Source organism: Lepisma saccharinum, chromosome 12, assembly GCF_977018435.1.
Source record: "Lepisma saccharinum chromosome 12, izLepSacc3.1, whole genome shotgun sequence".
NCBI lineage: Eukaryota > Metazoa > Arthropoda > Insecta > Zygentoma > Lepismatidae > Lepisma > Lepisma saccharinum.
Window position 1 is genome coordinate 27,098,951 of NC_139240.1, and position 24,921 is coordinate 27,123,871.

Consider the following 24,921-nt stretch of genomic DNA (forward strand, 5'->3'; position numbering starts at 1 on the left):
CCAAACATTTTTCCTTTTTTACGCAAGACACCATTTTCTCACATGCAAATCAATGGGTCCAACTTATTGTATAACACTTGAGCAACCTTCGCATGTCACTTGTTCATATCATCAAACATGGTTACCATGTTAGTATATGGACAATCAGAGCAGTAATTTTTGCCAGTTATTTGCAATTTTTGTCGTGACCACCAATTTTTAACTAGATTAGTGATTAGGCCTAAATTAGTGAGTATGCCAAATTTCAAACAAATTGGAAATAGCTACTTCCGGTATTGTAAATTTATACCACCACATGTCCCAATATTAGTCCAGACAGCAGGGTTGGCATTTTGCCTGGGTTTTTCGGAAAAAAAACCAACCCGGGTGGTTTTTTTTGGGGGTTTTTCAGATTAAACCCTGGCAAAACTTGGTTTTATTGGTTTTTTCATGATATGTTTATAAATATATATATTTTAAAAATGAAATACCTTTTCCCCTGATAGTAATATATTGAAACATTCAATTTGTATTGTTTTCGTTCATTGAATCAAAAACTATTTAATATTTTCTGTTAACATACGTAGTTAAGAATTGACAATCAAGGTCTCACACCTTGAAATGATTAAACTAAATGTATACATAACCCATGACACAGAGCATTGAGGGCCCAGGCCTACCTACCGACTGCCAGCTGCAATCCCACCTGATCCTACTCTGAGGTGGGAGATCATTCAACCAATTACGGGGTGACATGTGGTCAGCACGACTAACCCCCAGTCATCGTTGTAGGTTTTCATGACCGGGTTACGCTACTCATTGATAGCTCCCCAATTTAATTATGAAGGTGAGTGTTCACCAGTCTCATACACAGGCCGAAATCTCAGGAGAAAAGCTGTTACGTTTCCCCAAGGAGAGACAAACCTGCGTACATCCCATAGCCGGAGGCCAAAGCATGACCGCACAGCCACAGTACAAGACAAATGATTAAATTATCTAAAATACTATGTTCTGAAAAATTTTACCAACAGTTTGATTCTACTCTTGCTGGCTGGCGTAACAGTTAATAGATCTGTGATCAGTTCCCAGGTTTCCGCATTGCAATACTATACTAATGCTTGATAGCTTTGGTGGTTTAGTCAACCTTCGCGGCAGAGGTGATAGCACAGCACATTGCAATTCCAGGAGTCCCGGGTTCAAATCCTGGTTCAGATAATTACATGTGATCATTATCACTTATCAAGTGGTCCAATAGGGCCTCCAAGATGGCGCAGTGGTAGCGTCGTCGCCTTGTAATCAAGGGGTCCCGGGTTCAATACCCGGTGGAGGCACAAGTGGTTCGGATCCCACTTTAAACTGTAGGTCCAGTCCCGATTAGCCTTACTGTGCATAAAGTGGACTTAAAACACCAACTCAACTCAACTCAAGTGGTCCAATAATAATATTTGTTTTATATTACTTTATATAAAACTGTGGTCAATTTTGTTTCATGGCTTCATGCATGTTTGGTCTTTGCAGACAGTTGTGATACATTTGATAACTCAGCTAAGAAAATCATAGAAAACATTGTTTTCAGTACATTTCATGTGGCATTTTATGTCCTGTCCATTTTGTTACCATCTCTGATGGAAATTGCTGAAATTTAGAGCCAAAACAGATTCTCTCTTTTAAACAAAAATTGAAGTTGAGGATTATTTAGCAGAGAAGGACTGTAATATCAGAGCATTGACTTGCAGCAGGTCACCGTTTTCCGTGGTTCAAAGGACATCGCTATGTGCCATATTGCCACTTTACATGTACAGCTTTAGTCCACTGAATAAGAATCTGTATAAATCGGTTTCACAATGTGAGTTGACGATGATAATGCATTTTAAAAACAGATGCAAAGAGCTTCAAAACAAGACCAATATTGTATTTGTAGGACTACCCAATGCTAAGATAATGTTTTTTCCCAAAAATGCTAAAAACTGTTTTTTGAGAACTTGAAAATTAATATTTGTGTTTAAAACATTTCTGCCTGCATTTCATAACGGCGGACAACCCATTTTTGATTTGCAGAATTTCAAAGATAGTGATCGTTTGCGAAACTAAAAGAAAACAGCCCTGTCTTGTTTTCACGATGATAAGAAGTAGGAGGAGGCATATAAAAAATAAAAAAAATAAAAATCATAGTTTAACATAGAGTTGAGTAAGCTAAATTTTGATGTACTCGTTTTAATGTAGGTCTACTGGTTAATTTTTAATGGAGTCCAAACTGTAGTATCTATAATTTTTAATCTGATAGTAAGCAACTACAAACCAATTTTTCATGTTCCAATTTCCGAGTACATCTCATTCTCTAGCATGTGATATTCCTGCAAGAATGAAAACCTGCATATCAAATCGAGACATCGCAACAGGGGCATTCCATGAAAAGTGGTCCTACTCCAAGCAAATAACAAAATGATTGATATGGAAATTATTATTGTTTTTAATTGCATTAAGGTTTGTGTATTTGTGAATGCATATAATTTGCACATTTCACCAATAAAAGTTGCTAGCATCATCAGCCTGTATGTTTCACAGACAAAGTCAAAATTTGCTAAATTTCTAAAGCAGCACACACGTAACACACTTGTTAACGCTTTTCATACATTCAGCCTATGCCATCATACTCAAGTTTTTTCATTTATTTGCAGACATCAAAAAGTACTTCACAGTGGCGGAGCGTGAGCTTTCCAACAGTGTAAGCCTAGCATGATGAAGGCTATTTCCCGTTGTGCTTATTTTGGGGCTGGCATATTGACCCCCCCCCCCTTTTCCATTTTTTTTCAGTTCCCTAGAATTGTTCAGAAAAGCCTAATTTTTGCACTAAATTTAACCTTACACCCCTTAAAAACAAAGTGACACTACACCAGATTAAAAGTTCTGGAAACATCCATGAGCATGGTGTTTTCATTGCTAGGCTGCGTTCTTCTACATTGAGAGGAATGGTTGGTTGATTTGGTGTTTTAAGTCAACTTTATGCACATTAAGGCTAATCGGGATTGGACCTACAGTTTAAAGTGGTATCCGAACCACTATATGCTTCCACCAGGTATCGAATACATTGAGAGGAGAACTAATAATTACGTCAGTCTTATTCCTATCACTATGAGTAACCTAACAATAAAAAAAACGCAAAGTTAGATAAAATATAGAACGAAAATAGTTCGATTCAGAACCTCTTATCTAAATGAATTTTAAAATAAACATACCTCTTACATGCTACTGTTCCATTACAACTTGTAGTTCAAATCCAGGCGGCGATTTTTTTCGGCAAAGATGTCAATCATAGCATCATGGAAGGTAGGGCTCTTCTTTAAATCCTTCAAGAGAGTTCTCTCTATTGCCATCTGCGATAGCTTAGTAAGTCTCTCCTGGGTCTGTGTGCTGCGCAGGTAGGTGTGTATCCTCTTCAAGGCAGAGAATGTTCTTTCAACAGATGCACTAGTTGCAGGTATGGTTAAAATTAAGGCAGAAAGCTTTGTTGTTTCCGGAAGAGCATTGCACAGGTTTGTTGAAATTAAATATTTATTGAGGTCTAACACTGAAGGTTTCAAAAACTCCTGCGACAAATAAATAGCAGTAAGTTCGGTTTTCAAAATATCGTCCATCTGATTTCAATAATGATTCGTAAGCATTTATTGGAAATTTCAGAGAATAATTTTGAAAATTATCAAAATCTAGCAAGGAGAGCAATTCTAGTTTCTGGATATCGGAGAATCTGTTGGCTAATTGGACTTTCATTGTGTCAATAATTTCATAAAAAAGTCTTCGATAAGAAGCTTTCCTCTCATTACTGATGAGAACAATTCTCTGTCTTTTGCTTGGCACCTTTAAGTGTTCTTCTCCCAACCTGGCACTGTCGCTTTCGGACCACACTTTTTCAAAGTCTTCCCTCTTAGTACTCAAGAAACTTTGATATTCTTGTACTTTTCGAGTACAGTAGCCGATGTCATTCACTCTGGTTTGCAAAATTTCGAAAAGTATTTTAGCTGGTGGAAGAATGGCCGAAAATACAATTAACATAAAATTGAAATCAAAATCATGGAGAGTAGCAAAATATCCACGAGAAGAGATAGCAAAATATGGTAGCAAAATATCCATCCCACTGCTCTTGGTTCTGTATCACTGATTCAAAGAAATTAATTAGATCTGTTTTCAACTGGGAAACAACTTCAACCAATCTCTCTGCGTAGAGCCATCGAGTAGGAGCAACTGATGGCAGACGTCTGCTTACCATTTTGTCCAGCGCTTCTTTCCTCTTTGAAGATTTAGAAAAGAATGCTGCAAAAGCCGACAAAGTTTCAAAAAATACTTTACATTCTTTGATGCCCTCCACAGATGGTTTGAGAACTAAGTTTAACTTGTGAGCATAGCAATGGACAAACAGCGCTGTCTTATACCTGTCTCTTATCAACTTTTGCAAACCATTGTGTTCTCCAGCCATGACAGCTGCTGCATCATAGGTTTGAGCGACTAATTTCTCGCCACACTGGAAGTAATTTATTACACCAAAAACATGGTCTGCCAGGGCAGCAGCCGTGCGATCCCCACTGACATCCTTAAAACCTATGAACCGCTCCTCTATGTTACCATTTGAAGTTACATAACGTAGCACCGATGAAAGTTGAGATTTCTGAGAGGCGTCTACTGTTTCATCTTCGATGACAGACACGAATAATGCTTCTTTCACTTCACTTTTTATTTTGTTCATCATCAAAGTTGCAATTGCATCAATCAACTCATTTTGGATATCGTGAGAAGTGCCAGCAAAAACCGTAGATGATTCCAAATGATGACGTAGTTTTTCATCATAGCTTGCCCTATAATGAAGCATTTCTACGTAATTACCTCTATTGTTTGAATCTGAACCCTCCAAATGACCTCTGAAAGGGAGCTCTTGTTCCGCCAAAAAACAAGCAGTGTCGATTAAACAACCAACGATGTATCTATTTGCTTTGACTTTTTCGTTGTGTTTCTCTCGGTTTAATTTGAAGGCAAGGTTTAAACAATCTTCAATTCGCGTAGTTCCAAATTTCAACAACGCAATCTTTGAATTTACGTGTGCTACGGAGATCTCATGTCTTTTCTTTAATAAATGATAATTATTAGCGTCGCCGACACCTTTTGTTGTCCAAGCAGTTTTTTCTGTTGAAAAGAGAAGGCAGGGCCAACAGAAAAGAGCTGAATACTTTTTACAACCACATAACCAAGTATCAGCTTCGTACCATGAGTCACCGGCGCACTTTATTTTTTGTTTCCGTTACCATGCCTGCTAGAGAAGGAGTGGACCTACCTACACCTACGTACATCCACAAGTTTCTTCTTTGCAGCAAAATCCTTGCTGAAAAACGGCATCTTACAACAAGTTCTCCACCACACAATCACACTCGTTTTCTTCCATAATGCACTTCGTATCACACCACAGTACAGGGACAACTGCACCACACCGCCCACTTTTCAATAGATGGAATTCGCAAAAAAAAAAAAAAAAAAAAAAATTACCACGAGAAGTTAACGATGCACACTACAAGAAAGGGGAAACAAACCAAACCCAAAAGCAGCCACTGCCCAAAGCAGTGATATTCCGGAGTCAGAGTGAAATATCCCTTTTGGAAATAAATAAATTCCCTATAATTCGTAAAGAGAGGAAGAAAAAATAAATTCAAAAATAAAATATAAAATAAATGCTCACTAATTGTAGAAGTTTATCCAGAAATTTCTATCAAAGGAGATATTTCTAAGGGGAGTGTAAAAGAGAGACAGACCATAAATAAGTTTTCCGTGCATTTTCGGAGAGTGTTTAAATTACGGACTATGTAATTAATGAATTATATTTCGTTCACATTTGATATGATAATTTGTAAAACTGGTTCAATCTTAAGTTTTCATCAAACATTTAACTTAAAAAAACAACTTTTTGCACTATTTAGCTCAATTACTACAAGCAGAGTTCAAATTAAAAACAGAGATCTTAATATTTCCTATGTATATACTAATCCTACAAGCAAAAACAAGCGTTAAGCACATTAATTTATATATTATTATATTTTATCATTTTCCCGTTTTTGTTCATTTTAGGTGTTTCTCTTTTTCCCATTCCTGTTAATTTCTTTGCTTTAAAATTCCCTTTTCCTGTAAAAAACCTCCTTGAAACACAACCGTCTCAAATTTCCTTTGCAACCACCTCTTCATACATAGTTGCCAGATGCTGCAGTTACGATAGAGACTTAGAAAGTCGTCTGCTACTCTTTGACTGAGTGCACTGCATACAGTTCTTGAAGTGAGGAGGGGAGGTGGTGCGGTGGTTGCTAGCTTTCTGATCTTTCCTTCAGGGGGATGTGCTTATTGGTCTTTGTCAAGTGTGGTCTTGAACAATGTGAGTTGCTAACACGCCAGCAATATCAAGATCGCCTTACTACAGAATGCACATCTGGCCAGTTTCCACTGTTTCCTGGCTAAAACCCGACAACGCTGTGGCTCCCTCCTCTTGCAGGGCAAGCGGTGTCTCCCTGGACCGTATTCACGGTTAGCCAGTGATGCCACCCAAGCATAATGGTGCTAAATCTCGCACAAGTTTAAGAAGTCGGACAGTTGGAGATATAATAAAACAAGAGGGCCGCTGTTCGTGGGGATTGCATTTTCTCAATCTTTTCACGTTAACGTCGAACCCATCCTGTTGGTTGAACCATTCTAATTTATATTGTACAGAAGAAATTCCATATTTTACTTAACTATAGTATGTAGCTAATTAATAATGCAATTTTAAAACTCTAAAGTAGATGCATAAATTGAACTTGAAACTAGTCTTAGGAAAATAATAAATTATTTTCTTTATAAATTAATATTAATAATATATATAGAGCCTAGAACAATATAGTAGCATGTAGCATAATTTCAGAGTATAAACGACACCATCGATGTTCGGTAAGGGTAAGGAGGGGAGGCCCTTTCTGGAAAATGAATGTCAACCATAAAATTATATATTTCACACATATAATTTCATTTCAGTCACAGCAAATTATGTTAATTATTGTAAGGGCATTGCAGAAAAATGTTAAACTTCAAATTGAATTAGTATCTTTTGAGGGGGAAAATGCCTAGTTTAACCCCACCCCCTGGAAAAAGTACTGGTGGAAAGAAATACTGCGGACGTCCCTGAACAACACTTTTTGTAAACATGAGGTTTGCAACGCTGCTGTAAGCCTCTGACCGAAGGTTTACAGACCTAGGGTTCTGGCCCGCTCTTCTCCAAGCAGATAGGGTAGGCAGAGAGAAGGAGGGTAGGCACTGCTCGCTCGCGGTCAGCAACTTGTAAGGCAAAATTCAGAAGGCTTACGGCTTCCCACAGGCAAAAGGCGGGAGTTCCCATGTGCTGTGCCGCCTAGTGCTGAAGTGTTGCAATCTAACAAACAGGATCTTGAACACTGGTGTCGACCCAAGTTGAACTTTTAACTTGTTTACGAATTTTGCCACATAATTACATACATTTTACTAGATGTATTAAACTGTAAGCCCGGCTTACATGGCTTACATGGATGGTATTCCGCGCCTGGTACTTCATAATTCTATGAAATCTGTATATTATGAATATGTTAATCCAATCTCACATCTAGAATCTTAAATTTTGTGTGTAAAATGTCACACGTGTAATGCTGGTATTCCTCAACGTGGGATCTGGACCAAAACAAACTCACTTTTTACACTGTAGCCCACATATGGCACAAATATTATGTCAAGATCATTAACCCTTACCTTCCTAATACATTATAACATGTGGTAGTACTTATTGTAATAATAATAATGATAAAAACTGTGTCCAAAGTAATTACAGTGCACACAAACATTTTTTTACATGGCTCAATTTCTTTTTATGTCTTAGCATACACTTCAAAGTCTTAGTGATTAACTAGCTCCTTGTTTTCTGGAGAGTAATTTTTTTCCTTCCGTTTACTCCTATATGATTCTTTGTGAGAAGCCATTGATTTGCTGTCGGCTTCTATATGGACTACTGCTGCCATCTACTGTATGTGTGTGGGGTGCACACTATACGGCATACGCTTTTAGAAGGAACATGAGTTCAGCTAATACGCAGCCAGTGCTGTTGCCAAACCAACTAGCAGAAGGAAAACACAGAGAATTCGCTGTGTAAAATATTCAACTTTTTATATATAATGCATGCACGTGATATTTGACTACAATGAAATATATAGTGAAGAATTCTACACAGGATTATATCATATCACTGCAGCATATAAGAGAAACTCGTACCTGACAGAAGTTCGAAGGTATTTATTATAGTGGAACTGCAAGGTCATCATCATCGCTCTCGTTTCTGTTTTCTAGCATATTTCCCAGGAGATTTTTCTAGGGGTTCACCGATTTCTGTGGTAAATACTTTACCCTGTTTTATAATACGCAACAAGTATGCACACATACGCCACACGCTTTAGCTATAAGTTCTCGACTATGAGAAAACACTGTTTCAGCACGCACTTCTTCCGATGCCAATTCCTTGATGTAAGAATACACTTTGAAAATAAGATTTCTGTCTTGTGAACGTAATATTTTACCCTTGGTGCCTGTACTATTAGTACTAGGTTACAAAATACGACATTATTAATTTGATTTCATTTGTTTTATTTTACTTCACTTTTCTGTCATTTTTGGCTAATTTCGAAGATGGGAATGAGTGATTATATAATGAAATTGACGAATGGACATTCACAAACATCCATATCCAGGCCAGGATTCGAATCTGGCACCCCTGGTGTCGTAGCGTGATATGCTAACCACTCCACCATGGGGCCGATATGATATTATTAAATAACACTCACGGAACACATTATTGCACAACTATCAAACATAAGGGCTGTATTGCACAGCGCACTACGATGCCAAGGGTCCCAGTTTCGAATCCTGGCCCGGGCATAGGTTTTTGTAAGTGTCCCTTCATCATATCGTCACCCATCCTCATCTTCGCGAGTAGCCATAAGTGGCAGAAAAGCGAAATAAAATAAATCAAATCAATCAATAAGGGCTGTATTGAATCCTCTCCCAACTGTTCTTTGTGGCGTATGATTAAAATTACCTTACATCGCCCTTGTTACGAAAACTCTGAACTCAAGCTGACTTAACTGACTCGCAATGTTCGTGGATGCCCAAGACAATGAAGGGTCATTGTGCATTTTCAGCCGAATTTAACACCCATAGCTTTACCAAGACACAACAACTCAGCGGAGTCAACCCGGTGGTAATGAAAAAGACAGACTGAAAACGAAAGGGTCATTCTATGTCTGTAGAAACGTGTTGTTTCCAGTGTTTCTTCGAGAAACGATAACTCTAGCTGTAGGCGATGGAAATTCATGGGACTTGGACAGTCAGGTTCAAAATGTTGTGCCCCATCTTATATGATGAACCTTAAAGTGATGAGTTTTATGAGAAAAAAACACTGCATTTAACTTGCGTGCCACACTTTACTAACTGTACAACGTTGCACTCCTTCCATTGCCTGGTTGCCAAGGACATGCTCTCCGTAGCTTCACCCGATATCGCTTCTAAAACCGTGCGTTGTCTAAATGCTTTTGATGTTAGGTAGGGTGACTAACTTTTGGCATTGAATTTAAGGGATATTTAGTTGTGACAAATTTTGCAGTTTGACTTCACTCCAGCAAATATTTATGCAATGGATAATATTAAACAATATAATTATTTTACATAATATAGAGATTAAAATGGAGAATAATTTTTTTTGCATGTTTCTTAGTCCTAACCTGTATGTATTTGTCCATTGCTGCTCCAGAACTAAGCATCAATCAAGTTCTGCAAGATATGACGTCACTTCCACCCACCAAAGTTAATTGTTCAAGATCGTGCAGTCGACTTGGAGTTTTTGATTGATTTGGTGTTTTAAGTCCACTTTATGCACAGTAAGGCTAATCGGGACTGGACCTACAGTTTAAAGTGGGATCCGAACCACTTGTACCTCCACCGGGTATCGAACCCGGGACCCCTTGATTACAAGACGACGACGCTACCACTGCGCCATCGGGGAGGCCCGACTTGGAGTTTTGTATGGCTCTCCAAACTCAGAATGAGTTGAAATTTCCGGATCTTGTTTGTTAATGGGGGGGGGGGACCAAGTTCTAATACAGGATATCCCGCTAAATATGCAAATTTGGTCACCTTAGTTAGGGCTCTTACTATTAATAACTCTTGTGTATGAACACAGAGGTTAATTTATGCACACATGTAGGTACTTCATAATATAATGATTGTCACAAGGATTCGTAAAAACAACGATTTAATACTAATTTTACAAGACCATTTCTAAGATGTATCGTAATCAACAACTTTACAAACAATTGAATGTTGACACAGATATTGTGCACACTTACAAATAACAACATCCATAAATGCTTCCAAGACCTGAGCTGCCAGAACTGCATGTCCGAGATTACTATACTGCTCTGTGCAAAAAGCACATGCTCACGTAAGCTTCTTTTCAAATCATACTTTCTCCTTGAATTTATACTTAGTGAAGGTTTTGACTGTGCTCCTGGGTTCCATACCTGGTGGAGGCACATAGTGGTTCGGATTCCACTTTAAACTTTAGATCCAGTCTTGATTAGCCTTACTGTGCATAAAGTGGACTTAAAACACCAAATTAACATATCAACAACAGTATACTGACTGTATGAAAAAAAATAATGAAAAACAGTTGTGGTAGATATTCATTCATCTCGTGGATCGAGTAGTGTCTCAACACCAACTCTCAATGATGGGAATGAATAGTGATAAAACATATATGGACAACAAAACATGAGTCCAGATGCTGGAGCCTCGGTACTTTACAAAATGCAGTTCGAGGTGGACTTCGTGGAAGAGAGGTTGACACTTCGGTGCCTTTCAACTTCCCGTGAGGCTGTGTCATTGTATGAGTACAATTGCAGAAAAGGTGAAATGTTGAGGCTGAATTGGAAAACTCTTCACTTTCTGTGACGTGTTCTCCAGCTTCTGAATAAAGAAGAAATAAGACATGTTTTTCTCTCAATTGTCATAACATTTTGTGTCTTGATCTTCTTTCATTTTTCGGCAACAATGTCATGTTTTCTGCAATTATTGCACTCCTACGAGAAGTTGATTCGATGGGTTACCTCTATTGTATTCATGATATAACCATTTTCACATGAAATATTTATTTTTAGTTATTGTTAAGATTCCTTGATAATTGCATTGGTCACATGAACAATGTTGTATGCAACAAAAACCAAATACCACAGAAACAAACAAAAAAAATCATCCATGTTGCTTTCTCATACACATTTTTTCTGAAACAAGGAAGTTCCACGGTGCAGAAAACTCTTCTATGTGTTCATAAAATGTGTCACAACTAATGTAATACGTTACTTACATAAATTCGCAGTTACGTAATAATTGTACGTAGCTGTCACAATACATTTTTTTTTATTTGAAAAGTCTGATTTCTGTTTGTTTTCATATTCTCTTATATATTTTTCATACTTCTATAGTTTATATTGAGTAAATACTGCTATATGATGTTTCATTTATAATATAATATTGTGTAAATAGGATACATATATATATATATATATATATATACAGGGCTCGAAAACTCCAGGTCGCCAAGGTGATTAAAAATTTTAGCCTGGCGACTGTGATCTTATGCTGTAATATTGCCATTTTTAAAGTTTGCATGTACGAAATTTTGAAGATTCTAAGTTCAAATTGCAGTACAGCATAAGTTAGCAAATGATTTTTTTTTTTCAACGATGTCAACATTCCATAGAATCGATAATAATTTCTTACTCTTTGTCCCCCAACCCCCCATTTTCCGCTTTCTCACTTGATTTAGCTGGTAGCTTCGTCGCCTTGTAATCAAGGGGTCCCAGGTTCGATACCCGATGGAGGCACATAGTGGTTCGGATCCCACTTTAAACTGTAAGTCCAGTCCCTATTAGCCTTACTGTGCATAAATTGGACTTAAAACACCAACTCACATGATTTGGCGATGTTTTGAATACGGTGAAGCTCAGCTTCTTATAGATTGATTGCTTTGCTTTATTTTACTTCGCTTTTTGTGCCACGTTTGGCTAATTTGCAAAGATGGGGATGAGTGATGATAAGATGAAATTGATGAATGGACACTCACAAACATCCATGCTCAGGCTTGGATTTGAACCCGGGACCCCTGGCATCGTAGCGTGATGTGCTAACTACTCTGCCACAAGGCCTGCTCACCTTCTTATATTATGCTCAATTGCTTTGTGGTTTCCTAGTGCCGAGCTCTGAAGAAGATTTTTTGAGCACTGCATATATACATACATACAATAATAATAAATATTGCAGTTTCTTAGGAAGTTACACTTAAGCAATTTACAAATTCGACTTATGTAAAATTCAAGTTACATAAAGGTTTACGGAACACATTACTTACATAACTCATGGGGTTACTGTGTATATAGAAACCAAAAACAATTTTTTCCCTCCAATTTCATGTCTCTATCCATAAAACAGTTGGTTATGACATTGTTCATGTGAGCGATAGAGTTGTTGATTGTATCTTCCAAAATAATTTATCATATTCTGTTACGTTGTCTTCCAGATGTGTTGGTGCCCATAAAGTTCATGTACAGAAGTGACGCAAACCATTCAAACAATTCCTGTCTGTCATTGAGGCCGAGACCATGGAAGCAATGAGTGACTACGAGGATGCTGTTGAGAGCATAGGAGAACACTCTCCGCTGGACATTGGAACCGGGCTACGAAGGAGAATATGGGACCCGGAGCATGATTCCTTTGGGAGTGATGTGGACTTCCCGGGCCTACAAGAAGTCTCTCAGCTCCTAGGCGAAGATGACGCCAGCGTTGTAGGGGAGGAGGAGGGAGGATGCCCTCTGCCGAGCACACCTGAGGATGATACGTTGCTAGACTGCGAAGGGGTGAGTTGAATTATATTTTCTTATCCTCTGACATCAAGTTCCCTTTGCTTGAAATATAATGCTTCAGTTTACATTGTGACGTGTAAACATTGAATTGGGCGTTGATTTTGTCTCAGAATTGAAGAAATTGATAACGAAAGTTATTCACTGATACTAGTCAGGAATAATAGTTTAGAAGCTGTACCTTTAAATAGGCTTTTGGAATGTCAGAATCAGCTTCTATAATCGCTGTGTGATGGATGAGGGGTATGACAAATACTGAAATATTCTGAATTGGTTTTCACAAAACACATCACCTCTTAATATTGCATTCTAAGAAATTGTTATTGCATTTTCCATCTTGCTTTGCTGATGCTACTTGTATTTCAAATCAATTACTAAAGTGTGTTTAAAAGAGAAAATGATGCTTTTGTTGTTAGTATTTACATAAAACTTTCTGCACAATGCTTGGAGAACTCCAATTTATTTTTACAAGTAATTGTATATCATTGTTCTTAAATGTCTGCATAGCTGCTGTTGTTAAAATTAAATTTTCAGTTCTTTAAGATGGTGATTTATTTACTAAGACTGGTTAGCATATTGAAGTATATATAGGCAGATAACAATTAGATAACTAATGCACAGTGTCTTTTTAGTGGAGGGAAAAACAACTTTAAAATAATTTTGTGATAATGACAAGATGTGTTTAAAAAAAACTGTTTTTTTTTGTTTTTGTTTTTTAAATATCTTTACTCACAACATGGATTACAAGGCAGTATGTAGTTGAATGTTTCACTAAACAAGTCTGCCTTCCATGCAGTAGCATACCAGGATTTTTGAAAGGGTGGGAGGTAACCTTTTTTTAAAAGTCAGTCCTCATTTTGCCATCTTTTCCTTCCTGTTACGTTTTTCTTTAAGGAATAATGGACTAAGGGGGAGGTTATGATCCCCACCAACCCCTCCTTGGGCATGCCACTTTTTTCATTACTCATGTTAGTTACTGAGTATTCCTCTTTGAGTGAACATGCATATTGCCCATGAACTTTTGCAATGAAAGATCTTGAACAATGAACAAAAGAAGAAGGAACCATTTCAATACACTGTACACAAAGTGTCTGACACATTTCAATTATTAATAAATTAGAAACTAATTAACATACAAATATACTAGTGAGAATGATTTATAGATGAACTCAAAAAAAGTTTTATGTTCTATATCAGTACACTTCTATATGCGCTCCTTTTGTTGCACAGAGAATGTCAAGACGATAATCGATTTCTTCCCATGTTCAGGCCAGAATGCAGACATCCATGGTGGCTATCACATTGTTTATTCTGGTTTTCAGTTCACCACTTTTATAAAGTTTGTCATCATTGTTTGTCGTGTTTTGAATGAACGCTTTCCGGGAAGATGGATTTGATTTGGTGGTCTGATTCCTTGGCCCTGAAGGTTACCTGGCACAACCCCCTTGGATTTTTTTTTCTCTGGAGATATGTGGCAGACATTGTTTTTAGGCAAAAGTGCGACAAGAGGAGCACATATAGAAGTGTACTGATATAGCACATAAAACTTTGTGAGTTTATCTATTATTGCCACCAGTTTATTTGTACCTTCATTAGTTTCTAATTTATTAATAATTGAAATTGTCGGACACTTTATGTACACCCTGTATACATAGAACAGCACGGAAGCAGAATTTCAGGTGTTTATTTTTTATTTTTTTGGTTGGTGACATAATTTCTCCACCCAGTGTAATGCATAGGCGTAACTCGGTTGGGGCCAGGGGACACTTGCCACCCCCCAAAATCTCCATTTTTATTAGGCCACAAGTTATGCTGCTGGTTGCATGATCAAGCTGTTTCTCGCTGATGGTGTCATGCTTTTGTACATCACTGAAGATCTTTTTTTTCAGGGTGGCGACAGACCTGGAAAACCTGGAAAACCGGGAAAAGTCAGGGAATTTGAGGTGTCAAAAAAAGTCAGGGAAACGTCAGGGAATTTCGTCTTCATTGACTTTTTTTTATTTTTTTTTATTTATTTATTTACTTAAAGATATCGTTATGGAACTCTGCACGGGAACAGGAAATCTCGTTTGTAAGTTTCGGCCTCAACTTTTAGGCCCCTTTTATGCACAACACAACAACGGCGCCAGAAACCAGTGATGGCAGGAGGAGAGAGAGAGAGAAATTTCTCTCGCCCTGGCTTCTCGGCGGGAATTTTAAATTCGAACACTCTTTGGAGGAAAATTGTTATAACTCGGGCACTATGGAAGCAATCTACTTCGGATAACTTTTGTTTTGCAGCAAAAACATCATCGCATGCAACCGTGTACAATTCAGAACGCCGAACCGAAGAAGGGTGTTTGGGGGGCGCGTCCCCCGAATTTCCATGGAAAAAACAAAAATCTGGAGTTTGCCCCTTGTTCCCCCCTATTTTGCGGAGAGGGCGCGAACTTTAGTATTCTTTTCAAAGAATTTACATTTCTCAAGAGAACTTAACATGTTTCATGTTCTTTGGTGCCATACAAGTTGAATAATAAGCCAAAATGTGAAACTCTGTTTGGAAATGTGGCATGGATATGTTGCGGAGAGGGGGAGGTTGGTCATCAGTATGAATTTCCCAGGCTTGCTCCAGACCTGTGTCAGAGTTTCCACCCAAACATAAGAGCATGAAGGTCCAAAAAGCACACCATATGGTATCATCGGGGAGTAAAGGTAAAGCCTCTAATCTGTATTACGTGGAAAATGCATTGAATTATAATTTTTTTCTTGTCCGTATAGGAGTAGTAAGGGGACTTGTCAAATGGAGGGGATAAGAGTGGGTGATGCCGTCCCATAGTTGTCGAATATCGCCACCCGACAAAGTACCTCCACTACAACATACGACAGAAATTGCATGGACTGCAAAAATCCAACAAAAATGGAATGCATAAACAAGAAGAGCTTTAGGCTGCAAATATGCTGCTGGAATATTATTACTCTTCTGGTTCACTTCACCTTATTTAATGTAGCACTTCACCTTATTTAATGTACGAAGGTTTTCTTTCATCATCCTGACGTATTACTGATTTTGCACAAGTTAACATACGTTTACAATGGCATTGCACTATTCTTAGATATAAGAAGAATCCAACAAAATGGGATAAATATTGAATACTATCACGAAAAAGTGAAACATAAATCTGCATTGGTGAACGTTATAAAAATTGGCAAGTGCATGCTACCAACCTCAAATTTACTGCAACACAAGTATTGCAATGAAATTAACGCCACTCTCTGTCCTGTCTGTTTAAACTCATGAGAGATGGTCATTAATCTCACTGAGTAAGATTAATGTACAATATTATGAAATACTAAATACTACTAAATATAATACTAATAATAAATACGTAAATATGTTAATATCATATTTACTCAAATCATTCAATCATAAAAGCAAATGACTTTTTTCAAGAATTGACTTTTCTCTGCCAGCCCTGCTAAATTTTCACTTTCCATTTACTGATTTATACGAGGGGTGGCCAGAAAGTAATTTCCAATTAGTAGGGACATTGATTTTTCGCAAACGCCAAAACCGTGAAAAATGGTAATTGCTGCAAAGTTATGTTTAGGAATGTGCAGTGATGTCTGGATACATTTTTCGCCCGTTCGAAATATTGAAATTTGGCATAAAATGCAAATTGTTGGCGTTTTTAGCGATTTTTTTAAAAGAAATGTCCTAAAACAACGAAAACTTCCATGAAATCCAACATTCTTGTCTTTTCTAGGCCATGTTTGTGTACATAGAACATGCAAGTTTGCCAACATTTTACTCAAGAGTAAACTATAGAGTTATACGTACATGGAATAATTCTGACAGCCACATTAAATCATGTATTTCCCACGATTTTTTCAACTTCTATCAAAACCATTTGCATCACAGAGCAAAGTGGCAGGGTTCTAACAGGAAATCGAGTGCGTATCTACCATCACATGGGAGGTACATCTTCGTACTTGTCGCACGAGATATATTTTGAATTACCAAGCTAAGTGCGCACCATCGGCATTTGTCGAGTGAGTAATAATGGAACTCAGTCTTAGGGTGTTTGACTACTATGCAAGAGACCCGGGGTCGATCCCCTGCGGTGGGGAACCGGGATGTTTTCTCCAGCGCCCACCCAGCATCATATGAAGCTGGGACCTTGAGGAAACTTTGAGGAATAAATGTAGCCAGGAGCGTGGTGCTGATCACATCACCTCTATACACCTTCATGGAAAAGTGCAGGGGAGCACTTTACTTTTACTTCCTCAAAAATCTGTTCCAACATATCAAACTGTCACGAAAATACGTAGACCATGTGACTTACAATTTAAAATAATAGTTAAAAAACACAATGGAGTATTACGTTTCGATTTTGCAGATAAATGTTCTAAAACAAAAACGCGAATTTTGGGAAACGTAACACTAACAAGTCAAAAAAAGATAATGCCAATTTTTGGTGTCATAATATATAGGTATCTGTCACGTGAGATTGATTAATTTTAATTTTTTGGGTGCGTCGCCACTGATGGTCATTATGCACCCATCAGAATATACGGGGAAAATTCCATTATCTAAAATCCTTACCTTAAAATTAAAAAAGGGGTATGGAAAATAACTTTCCCCCCCAAAAAATTCAAGATATCAAACTCTCACGAAGAGGCGTAAGCCATGTGACTTACAATTTGAAACAGTAGTTTAAAAACACCATGAAGGTATAAATTCAGATATTTGTCAGAAAATGCGCTAAAATGAAAATGTGAATTTTGGGAAAAATAACACCGTATAGTAAAAAATAAAAAAATAAGAAAATACACCAATTTTTTTAAAAAAATAACAAAATATCAAGGTCCCTACCGATTAGGCATTAATAAAACAAGAATATCAGTTGTAATTTATTACATTAGTAACAGTGAGTCCTAACCTAATTTTCGGCATAATCACCACCATTGTTCTGGCATTTGTCGTAGATTGGCACAAAATTTTGTATGCCCATGGTATATGTGTCTGACAGCAAAGACTGGAACTATCTCTACCCCAGTGTAGCTGTCAAATCCTTGCCCTGCCAGAAACCTCTTCAGTTAAACAAAGAGATGAAAATCTGTACATTCAAGGCCAGGACTGTACAGGGAGTGGTCCAATATCTTTCACCTGAAGTGATGCAAAGTGCCCGTGTGTACTCAGCTGTATGGGATTGTGCACATTCGATTGGCCTTCCGTGAATTGTCTGCACCATCGTCTGACCATACTATCACTCACGATGTCCGGTCTGCACACCTCTGGTGGCTCTGTGCCAAATTCTGAGCGTGCAATGTAGGCTACATCGCAGTCGGTGGGAGACTGTATGAGAGCTGCAATCTTTAACCTAGAACTGTCCTAAAACGGCTGCATTGCAACTGTACGAGATTACAGTTACATGCCACTTCTTCCTGCCTGCATGTGTGTGTGTCGCTCCCCGACCACTAGTGCTGCGTACAGGCACCATTGAAGCTTTTGTCAGGATGCCCCTCGTATATGAACTTTCAGAAGCTTTTATTATTAGAGTGTTCCTGTTTTAATGTGTGGTTAGCTAAATCAGGTACATATACAATGCAATTCTATAAATGCCTTGCGTTACATTTCTAATACCTACATATCCTTTTCGTCAGCAATAATGGTATAACTGCATGTTGTCAGTTTCACAGTGCTTCACTTGGATATACTGTCCTGAAGCAGAAATCTCATTGATAATGTAAGGAAATATGACACTTTATTTTGTTCGATTCAGTTGTTTCACTTATATGCAAGAGTTGTTTGCTTTACAGAGAACAGAGAAGTAGCTTCATGCATCGAAAAATGAGTCCGCACTCATGGTTCTTGCAAGCAGAGGGTTCCAAAACCTCAGTGGAAATATCAACATATAATACCGAGAATGTATAAGGAGACTGATAAATTACTAATTGTATTTATTAATCAATCACTCTTCACTCTCATCTCACTTAGTCGTAACTTTGAAAATAATCAAATATTTTATTTTAAACTTACTGCCTATGACAAAATTCCGTAATCCTTCCTTAGCTTGTGAATTGTAATAATTTTCCAAATTCACTATTTTGCAGTTTGAATTCAAATCATAGAGAATAGAGAAATTAAGTCAATTTCATAGAAGATAATATTGGTAATTAACAAATCCATACCTGGATCTGTATGAGTTTATTATTTCCATTTGCAAAAACATCGATTTAGTTTAGTTTGTAATTTTCAGGGAAAAATGTAAATTTTGTCCTGGAAAACCTGGAAAAGTCAGGGAATTTTATTTTTGCTTGTTTGTAGCCACCCTGTTTTTTGTAAGATCTCCTTCGAAAAAAATATAAGGAACATATAGACAATATCACTGCAACAATCCCGGAAAACCCAAAAAACTTTTTTAATCTAATAAACTCAAGGAAAAATAACAGTAGGATTCCAGCTGAAATTACGCATGATAGTGAAAGTGCGATAGGGGACCGAAGGGCAGAACTCTTCAACGCTTATTTTCATGGTAACTTCTGCCCCCCGTCTTCCCTTGCAGCATTGCCAAACGTAAGATCAGTCTGTTCCTCCTCCCTAACAACGCTTGTCACTACACCCGATGAGGTGAAGGATCTATTGTCGTCTCTTTCAGTTCACCGTGCCCTAGGACCGGACGATATCAACACCATGTTCCTCAGGAAAACTGCGCAATCCCTGTGCTATCCCCTCTCCATTCTCTTGAACAGATGTTTTTCGGAAGGCATCTTTCCTCACGCTTGGAAACAAGCTAACATCACACCGATTCACAAAAGTGGTAACAACAATTTTGTTTCATCTTACAGACCAATCTCCTTACTCTCTCCACTGTCCATCATCTGTGAAAAAGTAATCAAAGACAGACTGTACAAATTTGTTTCTCCGTACTTAAGCTGTAAGCAACATGGTTTTCTTCCTGGTAGCTCCTGTCTTACAAACCTGTCTGTTTTACTCTCACATGCTATGGAATGCATTTCAAATAATTCACAATTAGATGTAATATACTTTGATCTGGCCAAAGCCTTTGATACTGTTAGTCATCGTCTTCTGATTCACAAATTATGCAATAGATTCAACATTCATGGCAAATTTCTCACCCTTCTCACAGACTACCTTAGCAATCGCCAACAACGTGTTGTTCTTCCTGGAACTGTTTCTAACTTTCTTCCTGTCCTCTCTGGAGTTCCACAGGGTAGTGTTCTAGGACCTCTCTTGTTCATATTATTCGTCGATGACCTTGCCGACCATCTCACAGCTCCCTCTAGCAATTACCTTCTTTTCGCAGATGACTGTAAAATTTTCAGGGAAATCTCCACTTCCGACGATACTCATCTTCTTCAGAATGACATAGCAACATTTACTTCCTGGTGCCTGACATGGGACCTTACATTACATCCTGACAAGTGTACTACTCTCACTATCTCTCTCAAGAAGAATCTGTTAAAGTCATCTTACTCCATCTCTGGCAATAACATCAAAGCAGTATCCTCTCTCAAAGACCTAGGCATTGTTTTCGACCAAAAGCTCGCATTTGAGGAACATATTTTATGCACCACAAAAAAGGCCATGCGTCTCTTAGGTTTACTCTACCGTTTCACTGAAATTAGTGACATCTCAGCCCTCACTTTGTACTTCAAATCATTCATCTCCCCAATAATAGAATACTGCTCTCCCGTCTGGTCCATGGCATGTCCCACTCACCTCTCCTGATTCGATTCAGTCTTTAACTTCTTCCTAGCTATAGTCCGTCACAGGATTTCCTCATTACGCAATTTTTCATCTCCGCATCTCTTGTATTTTCTAAACTTACAAACTGCTTATCAGCGACGTTTGCAGAATGATTTCAGTTACTTATACAAAATTGTGAATGGCAAAATCCGCTGCAACACACTCCTTGAGGAATTCCACTTTAGAGTACCTATGCGCACAACTCGCAATACAAGGTTATTTTATACTAAAAAACCTAGACTAGAAATTCAAAAAAGATCTCTCTTTTATAGACTTGCAGCACAATACAATGATCTCCCCTCAAGTATTGATATATTTTCCTCCGAGTTTGCCTTTCGGTCTTCTATCAGAAGAAATACTTGTAATTAATATCACATAGTGCCATCTCTTACTTATTTTTTTGTTCATTTGCTATTCACTTTTATGTTGTTTTGTTACTTTTAATTATTTCTTATTTATTTTTATTTATTTTATTTTATTTTTTTATCTTTATGCTTATTATAATTATTGCTTTCTCATTGTTGACAATTTCAGTGTAAAATGGCCACCTGTGCTGTATCTGAAATTTTCTCAAATAAATAAATAAATAAATAAATCATATGTGATAGATCTACCTTGGTGGCTGCAATTGTGCCAAGAAGTAAAAGACTGTAGCCAACTCTCAAACTAAAGTTTACAGTCATTTGTGTACTACTCTCGCAGTCACTGCACATGAAAATATTCCTCTTCCCTAGTTCCTGAGTGACCCATGCAGAGACTGCCCGAGAGAGGGCCAAGTGGGGCACCTGCCCAAGGTCCCCTGCTAGATAAAAGTAATTGTTTGTGTGTGGTGTATTGTGAGTTTATAAGATTTTGGTTCTTCCAATTAAGCAACTAATTTATTTTTTCCTGACTTGGATTGTTTTGACACTTAAAAATATGAGTGTCGTTAAGAAAATAAGTTTCCCTATGTTGTAATATTTTTATTTGGTAATATATACATGGAAACTCTACATGTCTAGATAAGTACACACCTGTACTACTTATCAACATAATCGCCTTGCACATTGAGGCATTTGTCCCAACGCTGCACCTGCTTATTGAAGCCCTGTGCAAAAGAGCCCGGGCTCAGGCCTTGCAACACTCGTCTTACTGCAGCCTGGACTTCTGCTCGAGTTCGAAAATGCTGACCTTGAAACTCATTCTTCATGTGTGGGAAAAGATGGAAGATGTTAAATCAGGACTGTAAGGTGGATGCTGTAGCTGTTTCCACCCTTCCACCCCAATTGCGCAATCTTGGCCTATGTTTGTGCGGCCAAGGGGGTGGGCATTGTCGTTGAGCAGGATGACACCAGCTGAGAGTAGGCCAGGGCGCTTGTGTCAAATTGCCGATTTCAGCCTCTCCCAAGGTCTGACAATACCGGACAGCAGTAATCGTGCCTCCTCGTTCCAGCAAGTGAATGAGCAGAATACCCCTTGCATCCCAGAAGACTGTCACAAGCACCTTCCCTGTCGTTGGAGTCATCTCGAATTTCTTTCGCACGGGATAACTCTGATTCTTCCACTGCGACGATGTTCTCTTGAATTCGGGAGTGAAGTGATGAACGAAGCTCTCATCACCTGTCACAGTGCGCATGATAAAGGTATCGCATTAGAGCATTAAGGCTACAACCCATTCTCCTCTGAAGATGTTCAGAAGTGAGTTGTCGATGAACTCAACTTGCACAAACTTTGCGGTATCGCAAGTCCTCATGGATGATGCTGTGAGCGGTCCCAAGGGAAATGTTCAACATGTTGGCCACCTCATGAACCTAGATTCTTCTGTTCCCCCAGATCAGTTCATCCACTTTCGCGGTGTTCTTATCAGTGGAGCCAGTTGAGGGACATCCAGATCGAAATTTATCAAAAATCCCTGCCTTCGATGAACATGTTGCACCACCTTCTGACCATCTGCACAGACATTACAATCTATCTCACCGTACACTACAACCAGCTTCCTGTGGATGTCAAGCCATTTGTCCATTCATACCGAATCACGGCACGCACTTCTTCGTGACACCATCTGTCCAATACACATCCACCTGCCATGCTGTCATCCTCTCTCATGGTACGAGCCCGACGTTTCACGGTGTTCCGTCGTTTCCTTCCCCTCTGTGCATGCACCTTCACGTCTGCGGGAGAGATGCCTATCGTTCCTTGAAGGCAACAGATAGGCTCATCAACTATGGCCATAGTGTTACTCAATTATTTTTGTAACATTTTATGGCACAGGGAAACTTATTTATTGAACGACCCTCGTATTCAAAGTACTGAAAATGTATCCTAAAAAAAAGTACTACGTACAGAAGATTGTGTTTCAATATTTCAATCAAAAATAGTTAGTAGCTATACACTGTTTGTTAATAATAGAATGAAATCTTGATGTGAAACTATTAACAGCAAACTATATACAGGGTGGTGCAAAATTCCGTTTACAACTCTTGGGAGGTGAATCGCCAAGTAAAAACAAGGAAAAAATGCCATGTGAAAAAATGTCGAAATCGGCACCGTTTGCGAGTGACAGGCGTGCGAAAATCGCCCCACACCATGTGTAAAGCACAATAACTCAAGAAGGAAGAAAGATATCAATGTCGGATTAAAATAATACAAAGAAAGTCGTGCCTGACGAATACAATGGTGCAGAAATTGAGGCCCAGTGTAAATTGCGCAAGGGAAAACTCAAAGAAAGTGTGGAATCCCATGATGGAAAATATAGGAAATTTGCTACTATTTTCTACATAATGTTGAGATCGGAATGTAGGCAGTAAAAAATGACGACGTATGTCCACATGTCCCACTACTGCTGGGACACCCTCCCACAATCGGGAAATAGGAAATTCACCCGAAAATGACGCTATGCCGTCAGATTACGCTGAGATTGATTTCAGCTAATTTATACAGGAAACCCCACTAGAGGCGCTGGGAGTGTAGGTCACCTGTTACGTATTAGCGTTGGTGGATACTACGTAGAGAGTGTAATCGACCGTTGTTCTTCCTGTCTGTTCTGCGTGTCGCAGCGTGGAGTTTAGTCTGGCGTGTGTGTGTGGTTGAATTGCGCCAAGGAATATTGTACGTAGAGTACGTATTCCGTGTTCTTTCTCGGTTTGCAAAAACTGCGTGGACACCTGTGTGACATTACGTGAATGCTAATCACGGTAGTTGTGATCCGTCACTCGGAGGGAAAGTGCCCCTGTTGCTGGGCAGTTCTCGAACAGGACAATGGTGGAGTACTCTACCCACGAGCTTGCTGATATGCATCTCGTTTATGGAGAGGCAAACCGAAACAGCCGTAAAGCACGGCGTTCGTATCACGAACGTTTTCCCAATAGGCGGTTACCAGAAAATGCACTCTTTCAAAGACTTGATGCTCGACTGCGTGAAACTGGATCTCTACTACCCCGTAGGTGGGATTGTGGAAGACCCCGCACTGTGCGCACTGTGCAATTTGAAGAGGACGTATTGGACGCGATACGAGACCGACCTGGCACCAGCACACGTACCGTTGCTCGTACGCGACAAACCCACCATAGCAATGTGTTCCGCGTTCTTCAGGAGGAGGGATTTCACCCATACAAATTGCATAAGGTGCACCACATACTGCCCACGGACTTTCCCCTACGCATGGATTTCTGCCAATGGTACGTGCACCAAACTCTTGCCATTCCGGATTTCCCAACAATAGTTTTGTGGACCGATGAGGCAATGTTCACCAGGGACGGCATGTTCAATAGCCACAATAGCCACGTCTGGGATATGGACAATCCGCATGCAATCATTGTGCGCCATCATCAACATAGGTTCGCAGTGAATGTATGGTGTGGCGTAGTAGGTGACCACTTGATAGGCCCGTACATTTTGCCCTCTACTTTGTGTGGTGGGAATTATCGGGTGTTTCTACATGACGTATTACCTGAACTTTTGGAAAACGTTCCACTGGCAGGTAGACAACGTATCTGGTTTCAACACGACGGCGTCCCCACACATTTCGACCGGGGAGCCAGGGCCTTACTCAACGATATTTTCGGCGATCGTTGGATTGGCAGGGGTGAACCTTTACCGTGGCCACCTCGTTCCCCTGACCTCACACCACAGGGTTTCTGTGTATGGGGAGAAATGAAAAGGCTCGTGTATGAAACCCTTGTGGAAAGTGCTGAAGACCTCGTTGCTCGTGTTAGTGCCGCTGCT

At 38.9% G+C, this 24,921-nt stretch overlaps 1 protein-coding gene across 5 annotated transcripts in view; it reads left to right on the forward strand.

Annotated features, from left to right (window-relative positions):
- AdipoR (adiponectin receptor) overlaps window positions 1-24,921 on the forward strand; it is a 129,560-nt gene that overhangs the window by 68,588 nt on the left and 36,051 nt on the right. For all 5 annotated transcript variants that reach the window (XM_083133181.1, XM_083133180.1, XM_083133179.1 and 2 more), the window contains exon 2: window positions 12,629-12,965. In XM_083133181.1, coding sequence (XP_082989307.1) covers window positions 12,711-12,965 — 255 coding nt within the window. In that variant the 5' untranslated portion in view covers window positions 12,629-12,710. The remainder of the gene's footprint in view (window positions 1-12,628; window positions 12,966-24,921) is intronic.